The 21,969-nt window shown below is 36.0% G+C and overlaps 1 protein-coding gene across 3 annotated transcripts in view; it reads left to right on the forward strand.

Moving 5' to 3' along the window:
- The window catches only part of SKAP2 (src kinase associated phosphoprotein 2), a 123,015-nt gene that overhangs the window by 14,088 nt on the left and 86,958 nt on the right, over positions 1-21,969 (forward strand). For all 3 annotated transcript variants that reach the window (XM_069772861.1, XM_069772877.1, XM_069772871.1), the window contains one exon: positions 9,616-9,723. In XM_069772861.1, coding sequence (XP_069628962.1) covers positions 9,616-9,723 — 108 coding nt within the window. The remainder of the gene's footprint in view (positions 1-9,615; positions 9,724-21,969) is intronic.

Below are 21,969 nucleotides of genomic sequence, written 5' to 3' on the forward strand. Positions count from 1 at the left end.
AAGACCATGTGGTGCAGGCTTTTTGGTTTTTGTTGTTTTGTGGTTTTTTTTTTTTTCAGAGGAAGTGTATGCAAAGCAGCCTGCTTAGGAGATAAAATTTTAGTAGGCATAACTTATTTCAGCCTTTTTTCTTAACATTGCAAAAGTCTTCAATTCCATAGTGATGTTTCTTTAACCTTTTAATAGGATCATCTAGTGGCAATATGATATTGGCTTTCGATCCACACTGAATGAATGTTCTCATAGTGCAGCGGGAGCTCAGGCCTTTAGTTGCAGAGGAGATGATTTAGTGTGCGAGTAATGAAAACTGAAGTGTGGGTTATCTATTGTCTTCTAGTGGAGTTAAAACAAAGCTGCAGAGCTCAGTTTAGAGAAGACTGAGGAGTTTGTTGCTACAGTGTTCTGCTCTGTAACTAAACCTGGAAGGGCTCTTATTTCCATGATGCTAATTCTTGAGGTCATGACCTATAGCCTGTGGACACTGGTATGAGGGTCACAGTGCGAGGTCAAAAAAGCCTATGCAAAACTTCACTTTTTGCAGTGGTTGAAGAACTGTCTGTTTCTGGACAAGGAGGTTCAAATGTGTAGGCTACAGCATGCCTCCTGATAAAGTGAAAATATGTAAGTTGTATTAGGCAAGTAATGTTATAACAAGGCACAACAAGTTCATACATTTCTTATCCCTGTTTAAATCAAGTTATATAGCCATAACAGTTCAACTGAAAGAGAAAATACAACTTGAAACTTCCCAAACATTGCCAAGATTTTGTAAACTTGAACTGTGTGATTATTTAAAAATTGTATTAAAATAATTTGCTATATTTTTTATATTGCACTTCAGCACCCTTGCTGAAGTTAAAATGCAGTTTCCCTCCTCTCCTCACTGTCCAACAGAACTAAGGGTAGGAAAGTCAAATGTTATTTTATTACGAAAATGACTAACATGAAATTAGGCGGGATGGTTGTTTTCATTGCAAATGCATCTGACTTTCTGGAGAGCATGTTTTTGCAGATTTAAAAACTTTCTGAGGTTATGACTATCTAATAAACATGAGAATTGTCTATAGAGAACAAAGTTTGCATTTACTGGTGTGCTTTTTTTGAAGGTCGAGGAAATTGTAGTCTATTTAATTTCTTCATTGGCAATTTGATTCAGAATTTCTTTTCTGATTCAACAAATTTAGTAATAAAGATGAGATTTATCTCCAGAAAAATGAATGATTTAATTGGTATAGCCTGTAATTGTTACAGTATAACTTGCTTTGATTTCTGTGAAAATTGTATTCAGTCTTATTCTTTTTAGTAGTGTGCATTTTATTCTTAAGAAGGATATATTGCTTTTTTTAATTCTCATGTGTCTTTTTTGTTCAAATCAGAACTATGTACAGATGGTGAATCTTGTGAATGCTGACACTTTAGTTTTCTTTCAGTATTTATCAATAAAATGAGGGCTCTAAAGTTATACCATTGTTTTCTGCAAGCAAGGATAAATTTCTCCAAATTCATGTGCGTTTACATGCACAAATATGAAAAATTCACGAGCAATGGGAGCCCGCACTTACTTGCAAAATATTTGAGGGAATGCGGTTCGGTGGTATGGGTTGTTGGTATGTTTTCCAGAGATCAAGAAGTGTGTGCTAAACTTTATTTGGTTGTGTCATTCTTCAGGCCTGTACAAATTAGGAGTGAGTTGCGTAGGTGTAGAACAAAGGACCCACATGGAGGTAAGCAGATTCTTGGCCAGCTACTAGTGTAACAAAGCAGCAGCAGCAGCTGAGTGAGGTCAACTTTCGTGCCCATTCATACCTCTGTGCACACCTAGACATTCAAAAAATGGAAAATTTGATAAAAGATTAAAAACTGAGGTGGCAGTGATGGTCAGACATTTTCCTGATCCTCCCCCCTCCAGAGAAAGAAGAAATATCCTGAAATGTACGGTGAAAAAGGAGAATATCTTTTAGGAAAAAAGAAGAGGTGGAAACAGAAATGCGGAAACTGCACTGAGACAAACTAGGAAGAATAAAAATTACTGTGCACATTTAAAATTCGTATTTGCTGTTCCTTGTTTTGTGGTAGCAGTTACTCCATTTTTTAATGCAAATAAAATAATCTTTGTTGTAGCTGAAAGGGAAGGTAAAGAATGGTTCATACTATGTGCCATATTATCATGGTATAGTAATTATCATACTACATGAATTATCATACTATATCAGCTCTTTTTCAAGAACCTTGTGAGTTGTGACCTGTCATCCTTCCAGAGGCATCCAGAAGAATCTTTTGGAGGTTGAAAGAAGTGGACTAACACTTTCAAAATTCATACATTTCCTGTATAATGTAATGAAACTTCACTCTGGTCTCTCAAACAGCAGCTCCTTCAGCTTGTGAGTTTTTCCACAGGTATGCTTTGTGGGCATCAACTTGTCACTCCACTCTCTTTCATCATGGCATGTTCTTGAAGTTCCACTGCCTTTGCATGTGGTAGCTATTCAGTTTGACCAAGGTATTGTATATGACCTCTTGTTGTATGGGCTTTGGCTGCTAGCATACAGAATCTTACCTTCCATAAAGATAAGGCAAGGAGGTTTAAAAGAAGAATAAAAAAAAATTGAAGAGCATGCGCACAAGTAGAACCAGGCTCCTTAAAACCAAAATCATCTGTGTGAATATCTCTAACTTTCAGAAAGTGCATACATACTTCTTTGCAACTTCTTTGCAAGACTGATGAACTTGAGGACTTTCTTGCATCCTCTTAAAAAGCAGCCTTCTTATATTGTCTGTCAGGTCAGTAAATATGCTGGCAAAACCATCTTTTGTGTCTACACACTGAAGAAACGAAGCTTTTTAGGGGAAGTGGATATACATGAAAATTAAAGACACTAAATTCATTGTACATGAAAATATTTAATTCTCATGTGTGATGTGTTATCTGATTTTACACTGACTCTTACAGTTAAGTATAATGTTGATTTATGGACAAAGAAAGTGCATGTTGTTCTTACGACACAAAATGTACAGTTATATTAATATTCAAACCACTAATCTTTCCACAAATTTTATTTTTATTTATCGAGTTAAGTTATTAAACATTGATTATATTTATTTTATTCTTAAACTAAGGAACTCAGTAGAAATGTCTTTTTCTCTTAGACACTGCTGCTTTTTTTTCTTTTCATTTGAAATATTTGACTCTTCACCTAAGCAGTTTAAGCAAAATGAAAAAGCCATAGTGACACTCAAAGTGACCTGTTCTAGATCTTAGAATTGCAAAGGAACTTGAAAACTAAGATAATTTTCATACAAATTGGATTAATTTTTTATAAGACTAGTATTCCACTAAGGATATAAAAGTCTGGACTTTGTCAAAGATTCTGAGTTAATACAGTTTTTGGCATTTCTCTGTTTTGAGATTAATGGAATCAATACCATGGCTGCCAAAATGTTTAGTTAAAAGAACCTTGTTTTCAATTTATGCTAAAAATAGTGCTAAAGTTGGCAGAAGCACTATAAACCCTAGAAACTGTATTTGTGTTTGAAGGTCACTTGCCATCTGTTCTTTGCATTTATTTTAGTAAAATATATATTTTTAAGCACTTTTCACAAAAGATTTTGGCTCAGTGTTGAAAGTGAGACACCAAAAGTACTAGCCAAATTGAGTCATAATATGGGAATTTGCAGAACAAGTTCCCCATAAAGCACTCAGTGCACCTTATATCTGATCTGCAGCACACGACTTTGGCACTGTTTATGCAGAAAACTATGATATAACATTTGCTAACTACCACTTTTCAGTCTGATAAAAACTGATGAAGGTCCACTTTCATTTTCATTTCAGTGTAATATAAGATAAACGTGTGTCTCTAGAGCATTGGTGTTCTTCTCTATGTAATTACTGGGAGCACCTGTAGGAAACCTTTAAATGACTCAGATGCCTCTTTGGCTCTTGGCAGAGCAGCGGGTGTCTGGAGCCTGAGACATCTGCGTCCTGGAAGTAGTCAAGCTGATAGAGTAGCACTATATGCAAAGGCTTTGTATTTTCTAGGTTTTTTTTTTCTTTTTTTTCCTTCCCCCCCCGCCCCTGTTTTGTGTGGCGGTGAGATTTCTGCTATATACTCTGTTTTGCAGGAAGTAGCAGCAGGTAGGAGTCTTTTTGGACTTGAGAAAGGGAGGCAGTAGCTTGTGGTCATCAGAGCAGTATGTGGATGCAACTTCTGTGATTTAACACACTTGAGCTTTCAGTCAGGAGCATAAATACATCATTAGTATTTAACCATAAACGGGAAAGATATGGCTTAGTTGTTACACAGTCCTTTGAGGATCATCATGATGTATTTCTGGAGACACCATCGGATGCGTTAGAAGTGTGGCAAATATCACTCTATACTGGAAGTCTGGAGGGTTTCATTGTAGGCAAGTCACTGTGTTGTCCTTTTCAGCTACACGCAGCTGTTAACCTCTGAAGTGTCTGTGCCAAGTGCAGTTTCAAGCAGCTCAAGATATAGCCACTAGTGCAGCACAAAATGGCCTTATCCTGATGTGCATCATCAGAACAAGAGGAAATTCAGCATGTAAAAGTTGTGTTGCTTTTCTTCCTTGTAGCGTATTTGCTTACAAACCTAATGCTGTTTCAATATTGTCTTAACAAATAGCTGCTAAAGAATTCCAACTTGACCTTTAAAAACCAAGCCATTAAACCCATCATGTTAATGTGAGACTCTAGAAGACTCTTCAGGAATGAGTGTGTTGGAGCAGATTGCATAGCAAAGCATACCTTGAGAAAGTAGCTGTCAGAAGAATCTAGTCTTGCAAGATGACTGGTGGATTGCATCAGTAGCATCTTCTTAAAGAATCAGCTGCAGCTATCAAGGGACTAAAGTGTATCTGTGCCAGCTTGAAAGCAACTTTGTCTAGTTATTTTTGTGGAAAACTGTGTATTGAGAACCTTACATTGATCTGCTTGATGGCTTCATCCAGTCCTTTGGTGAGTTCTTACCGCAGGAGAGATTGGACAGGAGGAAGTGATTTCAACCTGCTGTGACTTGGGACCTTCCGAAATGGCAAGAAGCAGGGTGTTCTGACCTGCATGTCTTTTTGTGAGTTGTTTTATTTCTCTTATACTTGAGCAATTTTAATGCATCACTCTGTCTAGACTTTTTTAGAAATAAATTGAAAGTGTTTAGTGATCTGAGGATGCGAGCTAGCAAGTCTTTCAGAGGCACTGGCTGGAACATCTTGCTCTTTTTTAGATTTAGTGGTGGAAGCAGTATCTTTTAATGCTTAGGAGTTCATTACTATAATCACACTATTGCAGAAGAAAATGAATTCTTGGGGGGAAAAAGTCTGGATTATTATTTTTTTTTAAACTGGATTCATATAAAGTAATATGGTCCTGTTCATTATATTCAGCTTTTATCAACTAAATCTGTTGGAAATCTTCAGAACAGGGGGCAGGGACTGAAGTGCAGCCCTTGTTACAATAAGGAGAGTTTGGTTTATGCTCCGTTCCTGATGTGGTACACTTAACCTTTGGTATGCATTATTTCCTAAATCAATAAATAAGCTGTAATGGAAAAGGTAGCATTTAATAAGGAAAGACATTGTATGGGCTTTTTTTACAGATAACATAAAATATTGATTCTGCTATGAAACCTGTAAGAGGTTAGTTTAAATTGTAGAAGCTGGAGAATAGGGTCAGTTCATATACATATTTCTGTTATTGTTATAACTGTTAACTAGCTACTGTTAATTAAACTTTTTTTTTTCAACTTCCAGATAAATCATGTGGTATTCTGGGGAAACAAGAAACTATATTAATGAGCATCAACTCCTTAATTATCTTTGTGACTACATAACAGGGACACATTCATGTCATTTCTTTGTGCAATAACTTTTGCAAAGAAGTATTTTTAAACTGATCATTAATTTTATGACCACAGAAATGAGATGCAAAATTTATGCTGTTGTCATTGGCACAGGTTCAAGGCACTACTGACATTATGTGTGATTGTAATGGAATGGCTGCCAACTAATGAGTCTATAGACATTTTGTTTGAGCATGCTTTGCTTTTAGATGTCTGATTAGGCAGTAATGCTTTCAATTATGCCTGCAAATTGTATTGGATACATTTACCTGATGCCCATTGTTGCTTTGTAGTTTGGTTTTCTATTACATAAATGCAAGTTGAATGCTTTTCTTTAATTTATTGATGCTTTTCGGGTGTATTTTTAGGTACTTGGCACCTGAAGAGAGGAGTAGCGGCTTGTGCTGCTCAACACTGACTCCTCTGACTGTTCAAGGAGTAACACACGTAGTTTCGAATGCAGTTCTATCTAGGCTTCCTCAGTAGGTGGAATACAAACTGCAGTGTAACACCTTGATGGAGGAGCATGTAAAGTGGAGAAAGGGCAGAGATTATTCTGAGTGGGAATGCAGGAGACCCCACAGAATCAACCGGAAGCCTTTCTATGAACTGTCAGGAGTGATATCCTTATATATTAATAGCATGCGCTCCTGAGGTATCTTTCAGCCCTGCCAGAATTAGGAGGCAAAACCCCAAGGCTGATACTAGCACATAGTCATTTTCTTATGTAAGCACATAAAAACGCTGTGAAATGTTGCCTGTTAAAGCTCCAGAGCACATTGAGTCAGCCGTCCTATCAAAATGCTTGCAGTTCTTCTGTACAAATTAGATGATTTAAAGATTACATTTCAGTGTATAATATAAATTTACAAATACATTTATTTACTCTAAAATTAAAAAAATGGAAGATTTTTAGTTTAATCTAGTCCTGCAGGGCTACAGGTTGCTTGTACCTCTATTTAGTGTCTGTGACCTATTCTCCACATTTTTCACAAAAAAGTGTGGGTACCTAAATGTAGTATTGTGTGACATAGGATTTATATATTTGTTCTGATTTGTCTGTCTTAGTGAGGTTTTTTTTCATGGAGGTCTTCAAGCCTTTATTTAGGATTTAACATCTAGAGAATGCTTTGAAGACTATAAACTCTCCAAAACGACTGAGCGTGTAATTTCTTTCTTCATAATAACTCAACATTTTTTTTTTTATGTTTTGTTTTAAGAGCATTTTGAATTTGGATGTTGTAGACTTAGAACAGATACTTGTTTTATTGTAAATCTACATTCAGTGTGCCAATGGGTTTTTGTTGTTTCAAATACAGTATATACCTGGGATAGGTAAGTGGTGTGCCCTAAATATGTATGTATGTATTAAAAAGCCCCTTGTTTCTAGATAATCTGGCTTTTATATGAACGCAAAGCACAAAGGTTTACTGAATTTGAAATCCTAAGCATAATTAGAAAATGGTACTATTGTGACTTAAGGGAAGAGCAAGGTAACAGTGGATCTATGCAGATTTACGTAAGAAATCGCAACTTCTCTGAAAGAGATTATGTATTGTTGAGTGGGGCAAAGTTCTCTGAAGATGTTCTTTCTACGTATGTACTTGCCTATTTGTCATCCACAAGTGCTACTCATTTAGATATACTTAGGTTTACTCTTACTATTCAGCCCATGAATTTTGAGTGCTGTGCTGTGGTGTTTGTGGAAATGTTTTCCTCTAGAAATACAGCCTAGTATTTTAAATTTACGCTGGCACCTTAATGAAGGTTAAATGATAGTATGTTTATGCATAGCTGATATGAGGACATTTTTGACGGACAACCAGGGCTTATACATACACTTGCTCTCTCTACAGACACACGCATGCACACACATATATATGTATGTGTATACATATATTCTATGCATTCTAGTACTAGTAAAGTTTAGGATGGGAACTTTGGATACTGTATAGGTTGTGAATATCATGTCTGCTCTTTTTATATGGAGTCAATTGTCTAATAAAGATATATATATAGGCAGACGGGCAACTGGTCTCTGGCATGTAAGCGTGAAAGATGATCATGTGGGTTGTAAATATGGCATAATATTTTCTGTTCATGTCCTATCTGCTCTCTGGTTTTCTGTTTGGAGGAAGAGGTGAATCCTGGAGAGGGATAATTTACTTTTGGTTTGACAGGTGTGATGAAATGCAAATATTTTGATCAGATTAACAGGATGACTGGAGTGCTACTGCAAGATGGCTATGTCAAAAATAGACTGGAGTCAGATTCAGATTCAAAGCAGTTGTTATATGGCATGGGAGCTTGAAAGGAAGCTTTCCCAAGAAAAGCATGCTAAATTAATGATGGGAAAACCAGTTTGGTATTCAGCAGTCTCAGGATGTAAAAGAACTCCAGGAAAGCAAAAATCAGCCTTTGTTGTCTTATCTGCATAGAAAACTTGTGGTTCTCTGCTAACAACTATGGTGCTTTTTGGGCATGGACTCTGAATTTTTCATGGTTTTCCATTATTAAATGGAGACCAAAGGGGTAAAACTTTCAGCCATGGCTAGGCAGTCTTACTGATGAATGCAATTCATATGTCTGTGGAGAAGAACATTTTCACTATGCATGGGGTTTATTTTGGATTCTGAGAAATTAGTTATCTGATACAGTGCTCCAAAAGGGAACATATGAATAGAGAAGCATGTCTGGAGGTCTCTGGAAAGCTTTCTGTTTATGAATATAGCAAAAGGCAATGCTTGAGCAATTTAGCTTTATATGCTTTTTAAGAAAATTGAGAGTCATGTGATCTATCAGAGCATCAGCTTTGATTTTGGTTTGGTGATTTTTACCATATTTAATGATTAGATTTTCCTCCTTCACCAAGACTCGATTTTTTAAATTTTTTTTTTTAAAGGAACAATTGTAGTTTGTAATTTTTCCACCTCTTCTTTGTCTAGTTGCTGTTAATAAAAAACAACCTGAGAAATACTGAGTTTTGGGAGGGACAACTTAAATTTAATTAAATGAAAGCCTCGACTAATATTGATTTCACTTTACCTTTCCCAGACCTTTACACTTAATGCACTCTGATCAGTGTAATGCATAGGTTAGCTAATAATGTAGATTTTGTATGTATTGTAGTAGGGCTCTCAGCTGTGTAAGAAATTTATCAACAGAACGCTGCATTAAGCCGCAGGTTCAGACCGGCTGCTGTCAGAAAGCGATTTTTAGTTTCATGGGAGGAATACAACGCATACAACACTTGCAAAGTAGCGCCTAATTATGGTGAAGAAAAGTGAAAGTGGGCAGAGGGCGACAAACTGCTGCCAAGAGTAGTTTGGCAGTTCCTTGGAGGGAAGTTGCTGCAGCTCCTTCCTGCGCTCGGACAGGCAGAACTTGGGAGCTTGGCACTGCCTGTTTCTCCTCCTGCCAGTGCTTTCCCTTGCCCACCTCTTTGCTGTGGTGTGTGTTTCTCCCCCCCGCCCCATGTGAGAAGCTGTCAGCTGTGCAGTGCTGGGAGCGGGTTCATTATGTGACAGCGTTGAGGGAAACGGCTCCAGCAACATGTCCGCGGCCGGCTAGAAGGTAGCCCACAGCTGCGCGTGAACGTGCAAGTGGTGCCTGTTACGAGGGTCCATGAGAAGCGGGATTTTTTGGTTTGAGAGAGGAATTGGTATTCTCCTTACTAATGAAAATATTTGTCTTTGGATTCTGTTTGTGTTTGTAGGATAGGCTATTTTAACTACCAATGTATTTTTAACTTTTACAGAATTGGAAGATGAGGAAGAGTCTGAGGGCTCTTTTTCTTCGCCTCCCGATAATGAATCAATAGCATGTGGTGACAGATACGATAAAGAGGATGAAGCACCCTCTGACGGTATGTGACACTGTTTACCTTAGAATGTACTAGATTTGCCAGTTTGCTACAAACTCGTGTAATCGGATCCTAGTGATGCGAATGCTAGTGTTGGAAATCAGATAACCAGATAAGCATCACAGCTGGACAGTTTTCTTACCTTTACAAGAACCTTGAAAGGAACTGAAGAGCTCTCTCTAGTGGTCCTAGAGCATAGTGAAGCTGTCTCAAATTTACATGGTGGTTTTTTTTTTTTTTAACCTCATGGTTTTTCCTAACAAAGCATCTTCTGTAGATGCATATGTTTTTAAAGATAGATCAGTGGCTAAAACAGTGTGAATATTTGTAGTAACAAATTGTTTGTTAATTCAACATTATCAGATTCTTGCTTAATTTTATTGTGCTACTTAATGGCTTACTGTATTATTTATCTAATAAATAATGAAACAGTTTATGTGATTGATATTTTCTGCAAACTCCATGCAGAATAGGTTCATAAAATATTAAATTAATTATTCCTACAATGTTTCCTTCCATTAAAACAGTCTGTTGTAGAATGTTTTCATTATATAAATTTTAAATTTGAGTTTGCATTTAAAAAAAAAATAATCTAGGCTTCATAGCTGTTTTCCATGTTGTTTTATTTTATATTCATTAAATTTAATGCTAAATGCGACTGTTCTGAAGACATGAACAATTGAATATTTCAACAGTTAACAAGCACGCTTTAGCATAGTGTCCATATTTTTGAGATTCATTTATTGTATACATAATATAAATACCTTCTATGGATAATACATGGCAATAAATTAAGTATATGTACAAATAAATTAACGATGTATATTAATTTGTGGCACTAGAAGTTAGATAGACTTACTAGTGAATGATGTTTTCTGACATGATATGATGATCAAACTGTGCAGCTCCATCTCAAAATACAATTGCTGAATGAAAATATGCTTCCTGCAACATAGCACTCCACATTTTATGTTATCCAGATTATTCCCTTTGGAAACATAAATTGCTTTTATGAGGTATAAAATTATGTCTATTGCAGAACAGGGATAAGTCAAGTACATGCATAAGTGATAAACCTTCTAACCACTGATTCAGAATAACGCAATTTTTTTTATACCCAGAACTCTGTAAAATGTGTAACAATAATAATCACACTTTTTTTTGTTTTTTGTTTTTTTTTTTTAATACTGAGCTTGTTGTATTTTGGCAATGTGACCTTCTATTGAAAAATGAAACCAAGCCTTTTTGCTTTCTGGTTGAAATGTAATTATCAGTCAAATTGAATATGACTTTTAGAAAACCCAAGCTAATTTTCCAAATTACAGATGAATGCAACTTTCCATGTATTTATTTTTGCGAACAAGCATAATCTTAACATTATTTCTAATTGTAACTTAATAACATGGTACTGATTGCATAAAGGTTATGTGACAAAATTGTATAACTATATAATAGGAGATATGATTATAGATTTGTTTCAAAACAGTTAATAAAAAAAAAGTGGTAGCGTTTGTAAACCTAAGTAACGAATGGCTGAAGAATGCTGATGCACAAGTATATGAAATACCATATGAGTTTATATAGATGGGTGATCAATTTTTAGCCTATTTTGGAAGTTATAGTTATGAGAGTAGGTGTAATAGCTGCCCAACAATATCTTGGCTAATTCATTCCAGTTTAGGTAGAAATATGGTGGGTGTGATTCTGTTATATTTAAGATGATTTTACCTCACTGCTCTTTCACTGATCTGTAAATACTTTCATTTATTGGAGGAGAGTTTCTGTTTTTCTCTTTGAATGTCCAGTGTGTCATTCTAAGACCATTTTGATTTTAACATATATAGTCTATTGTTCAAGTCTAGCTGCCTAGACTATGCATGTAAAGGTATGTTGGGAGAATCTTAGAGATGAATTGATCCTCAGAGGTGCCATTTGTTGCAGTTCTCATAGGCATGAATGGGTTTGTTGAAGCTTAATATTGTATTTTTGGTTTTTAGCAATCTGTTAATGTTCAATATTTAAATCCTACTCCAGAAGCTGGATCTGTAAGGTAGATGTTTGATCTTACATGGTTACCAGTTTAGTTCGGCAGGACTCTGTGCAGGTGTAAAACCTCATTTGTGTAGGATCAAGGCTCTCAGCAGTAACAGAGGGGCCTAACTGTAGGTAACCAAATTGACGTGCTCTTTATTTATATTTCAATACATTAATGTTTTTATGTAAAACCTTTTATATATATTTTCTGCTTAAAAAACCCCAAACCAAAACAGGCATTTACCTTTATATACTTGAATTAGACTGCAAGGTTTTTACGACTTCTGAAAGTGTCACTATTTAACTTTGCACTGTTAATGTCAAAATATAATTTGTGAAGGCACTCGCTTGGTAACAGATAAAGAATTACTGTATTACGTGTACATTACAGTCATTGTAAAATCCTGGAGTTTTTGTGTGACCTTTGTCTAATGGTGTATTAATTACAAGAGAGATAATCCATTTAACAATAAGTATGGGATAACTAAATTAGCACAGGTCACCTAAAGGCCTTTTGTCAAATCTGATTGTTATGTTGTCCTTTTGACTTTTACCTTATGGTAGGCACTAACAAAGTATCTAAACTTTGATGGATTATAAACTCTAAACATGATATGTATTTTTCATAATGCTAATGTAATTTTCTAGGTACTGAAAAGGTCAAACCCCCACGTCTCTCTGTGCATTCTAAGTCTGTCTTTCCTTTTAATATTTCTTTTTCTCTGTTCCTCTGGTTCAAAAGTTCACTCAGTTCCCAAATGGCCACCTAATTTTCCAGTTATTCCCTCAAGCCATATGTGTTTTGGTTTCTTTATGGTTTATTAGGTACTGTAGGAAAGTAGCATAAGTTATATCATCTAATGAAATTCAAGCACACTTCAGTGATGCTTTGACTTGATTGCTGGCAGCAATTAAATCACAACGAAGGAGAATGATGCATAGGCTTACATGTCCAGACACCCTACAGAAATTGGAAGAAGGATAAAACACAACAAAACCCCCAAATAAAATAACAAACCTGAAAACAAGACAGACAAAACAAAACAGCACTACCAGGCACTCTGTTCTTAACTTGATTTTTTTTTTTTATTTTTATTGGCTAACAGCCTGATTGATAGCAAAATCATAACTTGCTGTATGCTAACAGGCAGAGTTCACTTGTAGGTTATTGTGAGCTGATAAAGGGTTAGATGGAGTTTTGATTTTCGCATTGGTCCTTGGTGCACCAGATTAATGGAATTTCAATGAGAGACTGGAGTAGTCACAGCTTTGTCAGAAAAACAGATGGAGATTCTATAGCCATGTCTGCTCATTAATACCAGTTGCCTGAAAGGTGTACTACTTCTCTATACAAAAGACTCAACATAATTGATTTTTGAGCAGCGTATTTTTTCACTTATTGATGACTAGGTTTCTTGCAACTTAAATGACAGGTTTTTGTATAGTACATTGTATAACAATGTTATGTCGTGTAAATTCTTACACCCCTTCCATCTGTGTTTTGAAGAATGTGTAGTGGAAAATATCTATGTCTTGATCAGTTAAAAACCAAAGCAGAGTACTTGAAATAGTAAGAATTCCTTTGAAGTTGGTAACAAACTTATTTTTGATTGAGACATTAATGGGGGAAAAAGTTACTGTTTTTCATTTAATTTTCAGGTTTCATAGGATAGTATGAAATATGGGTTCAATGCCATGCTGAAACTTTCCTATTGAACAGTGTAGTCTTCTTTTATGGTCTCAAGGGATTTTTTTTTTAACAGTAAATTTTTTTTGTTTTATGGTATGGTAACTTGATTCCATAGTAGGAAATGCCATTAGTATTGAAGGAACAAACTTTCTGACTTTGCAAGTACTGTGAGTGAACCGACCACTTCTGAAGAAGATAATGTCTGTTTAGCTCTGCAGGGAGTATGTGATTAGCTAATTACTGGATCTAAAAAGATCACAGTGAATGCTGTGATAAAATAATTTAGATCGTCATCATTTCTATGGAAGGTCTAGAAATGTTGCCTTGAGCATGTAAGGATGAAAGAAGTACTAAAAATGTGTCTGGGGACTTGTGTGCATTTCAAATTATCATATTTGGCTATAGCTTATGGGTAGAATATGCTGTTTAGCAGAAAATTTTTAAATATGGTGAGAATCTCATACTAAAAATTCCCCATAGTTGAAGTAGAGGAAGGTAGGGCCTAAGCAAGCAAAATAGGACATTTGGAGAGTTTTGAGGAATCAGAATAAATGAAGGGGTTGTGCTTTAACTGTCATCAGAGTGCAGTCTTGAAAATGAGCGGAATTTGTTGCTCCCTGCAACATGCTTTTCTTGGTATAATTTTTGGATGAAACAACAGGTTTTAGCACTCTGTTTTCATGCAGCTCCTCTGGAAAAGTTCTATACAAGTCTTTGCGGGCTTGAGTCAACTATTTTACATGATCTATAGTGTTTCCTTTGCATGAACATCACATTTTGCATTTTGATTGATCAAGTGAGAATAAAAAAGTTGTGTGACTAAATTTTGCATGCTGCTTCTTTTGACATTTTAATACAAGTACTGATTAAGCTTCTTCCCCCTTTCCCCCTTGGTAGGCATAAAGATTTGAATACTGTCACTGAAGATGGGTAGAGTTCAGCATAAGACCTTATCTTTATGTACAAAGCATATACAAGTATTTTCCCACTTCTTCAACTACATTCCTATTGAGTTTATTTTTGAGGCACTATATTAAAGCAAAAACTGTTCCATCACAGAGCCAGTTAAGCAGTATTAGCAACTAAGTTAACAAAGGTTGGAGAATGGAGAATGCAGCTAGGATTTTTCTGTCCTCTTCTCTCTCCTTTTGTCTTTCCTGTCCCCCCAGTCTTGTATTGGTTTACCACTATTTTAGTATCATAATCATGTACATGGAGAGGATGTTTGGTTGTCTTGGGGATGACAGCATTGGAAGTTTACCTGAGTTGTTCTAGATTAGTTATTTGCTTCGCAGTACTGGAGAGAGTTCCAAACTAAGCATATGACAGCCATTGAAAGAAGTGAGAAACTTCTTTGTCTTGTTTTTCTCATAGGTAGTTCTCTCTGAAAGCAGAAAAACAGGTATTTTATTATTCCTTATATCTCTTGAAATATTCAAGCTTGATTGAAAAAGATCATATTGGGGGGGGGGTAAGATCTAGGTTTACTGGGACACTTGACCTTTGGCAAGAAAAGATGACTTCTACTTTATGCTCTTATTAGGAGCTGGCAGGAGGGCAATAGCGTCAGTGCCATGGGAAGTGGGTAAAGACTGGACACTGGCATGCCAGCTTTATTTTGAGGGGATTCTAATTCCTGTCAGAATTGTTACTGGTAAATAATATAATTTATTATTTCGATACATGTAGGTAATTCTATGTTTTCATCAATGGTTTAGTAGACTCTTTTGCTGTGTCTGAACAGATGTTGTGTGGCAGAGGAAATATCATGTATTGCGATGTATTATGATTCTGCATTTCTGGGACATTTCTGTCTGAAAAGGTAATATGGCTGATAGAAATGTTGCGTTCAGAATTCTAAGAAATTGTAGTTAGCAACTCAATCTTAAGCAGGAGGACTGAAGTCTAGAATTTCTGATGTGGTATGCTGAGGCTGTCAGAGGAAGGATGCATCACCAGGGAATTAGCCTGTGATACTTGTGGACAGTTTAGATGTCACACAGAATACAATCTTTTACAAGCTGATGGAACACAATGAAAACTAAAACATACTAAAGATAAACTTAAAATATGAAGTGTTTTTTTAAAATTCAGTTTATGAGGGTATTGGTGCATGTGGGACCATGCGTGCATAAATTCCCAGCTCCAAATCTGTTTGTTTAACAAATGAGACGAGGGTGCTAACTTTGTTGAAATTGTCAAAAGCTGTAAAGATGATCAACTCCTTATTGGATAGGAGAGACCTTAAGAATAAAGTCAGTGTATCTCCCTTAGCCTGCCCGAGATGTTTCTTGGCAGGCACCTGTCTTGTCTTTCCTGAAAGACTCTAATGGTGCAACTTCAGTCTCCCTCAGGCAGCTTGCCCCAGTGTTGCACTGTACTTGCTAGTACAGGATATATACCCTAAACACTTTTTGTCAGTCTGTTGACATTTGACTCTTTTGTCCATTAAGGACATGATGATAGTATATTTCCTCCCCCCCCCCCCCCCCCCCTTCTGTCGTGAATATATTTTAAGACTGAGAAGGCTCTTTATAACTTTCCACGTGTAACTGCTGTTGAAACTGTATGAAAAGACCAAGCAACTGAAATGCTTGCTTTGTTTGTTTTTAGGATCCATAGCAGTGAGTATAGCAGCAATGACTTATCTTGGAGAAGCAAGAAGTTTTTAAAGAATAAAAAAGTGCATGTGAAATATGCAAAGCTAATATAACTAATTTTTATTTAAACCATTTGTACAGAACAGAAGGGATTAATTTCTGATAGGAAGCAGAAGTTTTAAGTGAAATTTTGGCCCTATTAAAGTCAACAGTAAAGTTAAAAATGGCATCATGTAGGTTAACAGTGTGTACAAATTGATGAGACTAAAATGTTTGAACTTCTAATTATCATGATGAAAAACTTCCTATTAAACAATAAACCCCTGTGTTCTTTTAACATTTACCTTTCTCCCATGGGAGAGATGACATGGTTTGTTGCTCGTTTTATTTCATCTACGTTGCTTCAGTGACTGAGCAATAACAAAACAGCCATGTATGCCCCACCACTAGGCAGGACAATATCCACAATAAAAAAACAAATAATGACCTGCTTAACCCATTTCTTTTTCATATTAGATCACAATTTTATTCAAGATATCTAACAATGTTATGGTAAAAAAAAGACCCAGAAAGCTTGAAGTGCAATAGATTTTTCTGTTTACTTTGTATTGCTTGTTGGCCTAATGTTTTTCTAGATTGGTTCTTGTACATTACAAATAGCTGAAATAAAAAGGAAGAGGGAAGGTTTTCCTTCAGCCTCTTTGATATGTGATAAGCTTTTCAGGTGTGTTTTGGATGCTGTTGGTTGTGGATTTAGGACCTTATTAATGCTTTCCTCAGCTGAGTGAATTTCTACCTTCTGATTTCCCTGTAATTCTTCTTTCTTCCTGCCAAGCAGTAGTGGCAAGTCAGCTTCCATTCTGCTCCTTACTCCTTCTGTCCTGGAAACAGACAAATGCATGAATCGTAGATGATGGCACTGCTTCGTGTTACTTCAGTGGCACCTTGAGGTGGGTACCCTTCTAGTACCTTTCCAGAGGTGAGCGGGTCAAACAGATTGTTGCTGCTTGGCATTCAAGGCAAGAGGCATCTCTTCCTTCCTGGTATCTACCATGTATGACAGGAAAATGGGTCTGCCTTCAGCATATACTATGCAGTAGTCTCAAACATCTTGGGGGAGAACAAACTCTACAAAACCATAATGGTTTGTTTTAGGCTAGATCAGAAATACGTAAAACAATGCTTTGTGTGGTACTTCATGTTTTCCATGTCAAGGATGAGGCCTTAGAGTGCCTGGATATAGGAACCAACTGAAAAAAAAAAAATAGCCTTGCAATAAAAGTAAGAATTTTTTAAGTTTGGTGTAGGCTTTTCTTTCTCTGAATTGGCGATTTGGAATTTTTGCCCATATCTAATTTATTGCATGCACTGAAGTGTGTATCAGTATCAGTGAAGTATTCGTATCAACACTGATCAACAGAAAAAGATTTTCCCCGTATTCCTGTTTTTGTGTTTTAACTGATTAGTACTTTCTGTAGAGGTGCAAAGCGTATCTGTAGATCTTAAGCAAGTACAAAAAGGGCCTGTTTTCTGTCAGGTGTCATGCAATCCAGGCATTAATTTAGTGGATTTGGGTTTGTTTCCTTTTAAATAAAAGGGGAGGTTGCAGTGGATTAACATTTGTGAATTCTGAGATTAAATTTGAGTGGAAAAGTAAAAACTTTTGAATGAAAAAGTAAAAACTGTGTCATGAAGAGGTTTATTAAAGTGTTTTGCAAAATAATGAAAAATTGTAAATTAAATCTTTGTGATATCTGCTATATGGGCAAATTAATTATTTGCCTTTCTTGAGAAGATGTTGCAGTATTGTTCACTGTTTAAAAATTTGCAGCAGGAACCATACTTCCTTTGGACATTTGTCACTAGACAGTATTAGTTTGGTTGATAGTTTCGTCAGTGTCCTGGTTTTTGCTGGGATAGAGTTAATTTTCTTCCTTGTAGCTGATACAGTGCTATGTTTTGGGTTCAGTATGCGAAGAATGTTGATAAGGCTGATATTTTCAGTTGTTGCTAAGTAGCGTTTAGTCTAAAGTCAAGGATTTTTCAGCTTCTCATGCCCAGCCAACAAGAAGGCTGGAGGGGTACAAAAAGTTGGGAGGGGACACAGCCAGGACAGCTGACCCAGACTGGCCAACGGGGTATTCCATACCATATGATGTCATGTCCAGTATATAAACTGGGGGGAGCGGGGCTAGCGGGGGATCACTGCTCGGCAACTAATTGGGCATTGGTCAGCAAGTGGTGAGCAATTGCATTGTGCACCACTTGTTTTGTATATTCTAATCCTTTTATTATTATAATTGTCATTTTAGTATTGTTGGTTTCTTCCTTTCTGTTCTATTGAACTGTTCTTATCTCAACCCACAAGTTTCACTTTTTTTCTTATTCTCTCCCCCACCCCACTGGGTAGGGGGGAGCGAGTGAGCGGCTGCGTGGTGCTTAGTTGCTGGCTGGGGTTAAACCATGACACTCAGTAATTCTTCATAGATGCTTACTTGGATTACTTAAAAGAGTAGGACTTCAGAGTAGAGTAGCAGACTAAAAATGCTGAATGCCATTTTTTCTCCAAACTAAAATTATTACTACAGTTTCTAACTAGTATTAGTCAGAGCCTGTTCACCCCTAGCTATCCCAGTAATGAAAGGTAGTACCCCATAAGGATCTTAGCCTTGTTTTTTCTATTGCTGGTAGTCAGAAATAGTTTTGGGCTCATTTTGGGCAAGGAATTACGGATGATCCTATACAACAAAACGGAGGAAAACCTCTTCTGGTCTAAACAGGATTTTCCTGGCCTCCTTCTGAATATTTACTCTGTCTACCTGACCACACATTCTTTAGTAGAAAAAAGTACATCACAGCCTGATGATAACTTTCCAGAGATATTCTAGTCTTTGTACAAAACATCTTTTTGCTTGTTCCTCAGCAGTTAAATTTTGTGTTTTGGTATATGGACATGGGTGATGTATAAATACTCACAGTGCATATTCAAAGATGCAGTTAGTTTATTAAGTGCTTCACATATCTGCACTTGTACATCATCACTTTGCATTGAAGAGATAAGGGGAAAGGATTAGTGTCGAAAGAATGTGAATGGAGGTGGAAGGATATTTGGACTGTGTATGTGGCTATGCTGTAAGACGAAAATGGGATGGAGACAAGTGAAGTGAAGGTGGTCCAAGTGTTTTTGGTGGTAACGGATGAATTGTTCTTTTGCAAGCATGGGTACAGGAAATGGGCCTTATTACAGTTGTCTGGAAAAGAAGTTAATGGAAGTGTTGTCATTGACTTCCAATTAAAAAAAAAATTAGCCTTGCCTGTTTTCAGGTGGAGAGTCTAACACGTTCTTATAATTCTGTCTGTGTTTAGTAATTTGAATATGTATGCATATGAAGGTGGTTGGGGAAAAGTTTGTCTTTTTGATTTCTGGAACAGCTTTCCTTATATGAAAGTAGGAGTGGACTAATTTCCCTCCCTCTAATAGCTTCTTCAGAAGCTAGCTTTAATACTGTATTTTAACAGAAGAATAATTGATGAAACTACCACAGACTTTTTTGATCAAAGCTTTTTGGAATATTTTAGCAAAATGGTTATTCTGTAATTGTGTGTGTAAAATAACTGCATGTTAAGAATTGAAGATACACAAAAGAATGTAGTCATAATATTGAGAATTGCAGAGGTGGGTTTTTTTTCCTGTAATCTGCATAGATAACATTTGGAATTTTAGATTGAAAATAAAATGTGCAAAATAAAAACAAAACCACAACATATCTGCAAATTTCATTTGGAAATATGGACTATGTGATGCAGTTGATAGAGGTGCATTTAAGTACATATTGCTTTTTTAATATATGGCGTACTTTTTTTTTTTGCTGTCTCAGATTGCTGGAATCTTCCAGTTCTCTCATTCATTTGAGTGATATTTAGAATGTGGTATAAAAATAATGTGAAAATGCCGTAGTGAGCTCGTGATAATTGATTTACTCCATCACACTGAAATACCTCTTGTTTTCCTCTTCCTCTTCCCTTGGGCAATAATCATGGGATCAAGCTGCCAGTCTGTAGATATAATTTCTCCAGCAGTGCCATCTGGCTCCTTGGCACTGGAAGTTGTATTGGCTTCTTTGCCTGTTTCCACTGATTTTTGTCAAATGTTAGTCTGTTGATGAGATGTCTTTTGCTAGTGGGGGCTGATTTCTACCCCCCACCAAGTGAATACTGGTTTTTATTGGTGTTGTAAGGGACCGCTTATATTGTGTGTGAGTTTTAGTTTTGTGTGTTTTTTTTTTTTTTTTTTTAAATGGAATTTAGGACTTAATATGGGACCTCTTTGAGGAAAAATAAGGCTTTGTCTATCAATTGGCTTCTTCCACTCATGTTTAAAATACAGTTTCCCAGGATTTTTGTACTTGTTGAATAGTACTAGCATCGTGTCCTCTCACAGATTTTTGCAGATCTTCAATGTAGAATTATGTCCTTTTTATTTTTGTCTCCTGTAATGTAGAATTGTCTCCTTTTTATTTTTGGGAACTGTCACTTTTTAAAGAAATTAAGCATAAACAACAAGAATTTGTAGGGTCTGTGTAACAGATGTAACAAGCTTTATGTTTTGGAATAACCAGCCACCCGAGCTATCTTTTTTTTCACAGAACTGCAGTTTTATTTTTGCGTCAACTTTTCTTTAAAAAAAAAAAAAAAAATTAGAAATGGAGGCTCAGTAGAACAAACACATTTGAGTTACTTTATTCTATTCAAGCCTTAGATGCTTTTCACTGCCATACAAGATATAATGATGGTATTGATAAAGAGTTAGAAAAGAATGCTCTGTAAATAGTATTTTAATGGGGATGGGAGGTGGGAGGAGAATCCTCTTGATGTAAACTCTTTTTGTAATTATTATCATCCTTATTAATTTCTTAATTATTTGTTTTATTTTTGTTTCCTCTACTGGTCAGAAACATTCATCTAGGGAAAAAAAAAAGTCTGAGGAGCCGAGGATCCGAACAAAATATGAAGAACAGAGTTTCAGATAACACATTTTTATTCTGCTTTAAAAAAAATTGCTTTGAATATTTTGGGTGAATAAAAAAAACCCAACCAAAACCCAAAGCCCTTTCTGTTATTATGTAAGTGAAGTCCTATTAATCAGGACAAGGCTAACTAATTTAAATCCTTTATATATTTTTAAAAATTTTTATTTTAACCACCATTTTCAAGTGCTGTGTCTCAGATGAATGAATTATACTTATCCCTGGGTGTAAATACAAATTTTCTTTTGTAAGTATTTTATTAAAGTTGTTCAAGGTAACCTTGTGAACTCTCAAACATGAACAGTTGTGTTTAGTTAGGCTGTTGGAATATTTTTATATTATCCCTAAAAGTAGAAAATAATAAGCACTGTTTATTTATCATAGTCTTAGTACTACTCTAGTGTAATACCTTTGTTAAACACCAGTTTAATAGTATTTTATTAAATCAATATTATAGTGCTTTTCCAGCACTGGAGAAATGGTCCAGTACTAGAAATGATAGGACTGAATATCTTACATGGGGCAAGGAGGGCCTCTGTGAGTTTTTTGTAGCAGTTGGTTTGAATTAAATTTCAAGAATCTCTTGGTGTCTCCTTGTGGTAGTCTTTTAAAGAAGATGATGACAGACAGGGTGTCCGAATGTGGGTCTCCTTATCAGTAACTTGACTCTGATACAAAGTGGGTATTTTTAACATGAGTTCAGTTGAAAGAATCTATAGATAAAGGGCTACAATATCCAAATATGGCAAGCATAGCTGAATATGCATGATCTGTTGTTAATAGTAAAAGTGCAAGTCTTTAGGTTCACAGAATATATTCTGTCATGGAAGACTTTAAGGGTGTAGGTATATCGGGATTTTCTAAAATAGCATCAAATATTCTTTTTGTTCGTAACTAA

Source organism: Haliaeetus albicilla, chromosome 2, assembly GCF_947461875.1.
Source record: "Haliaeetus albicilla chromosome 2, bHalAlb1.1, whole genome shotgun sequence".
NCBI classification, from domain to species: Eukaryota; Metazoa; Chordata; class Aves; order Accipitriformes; family Accipitridae; genus Haliaeetus; species Haliaeetus albicilla.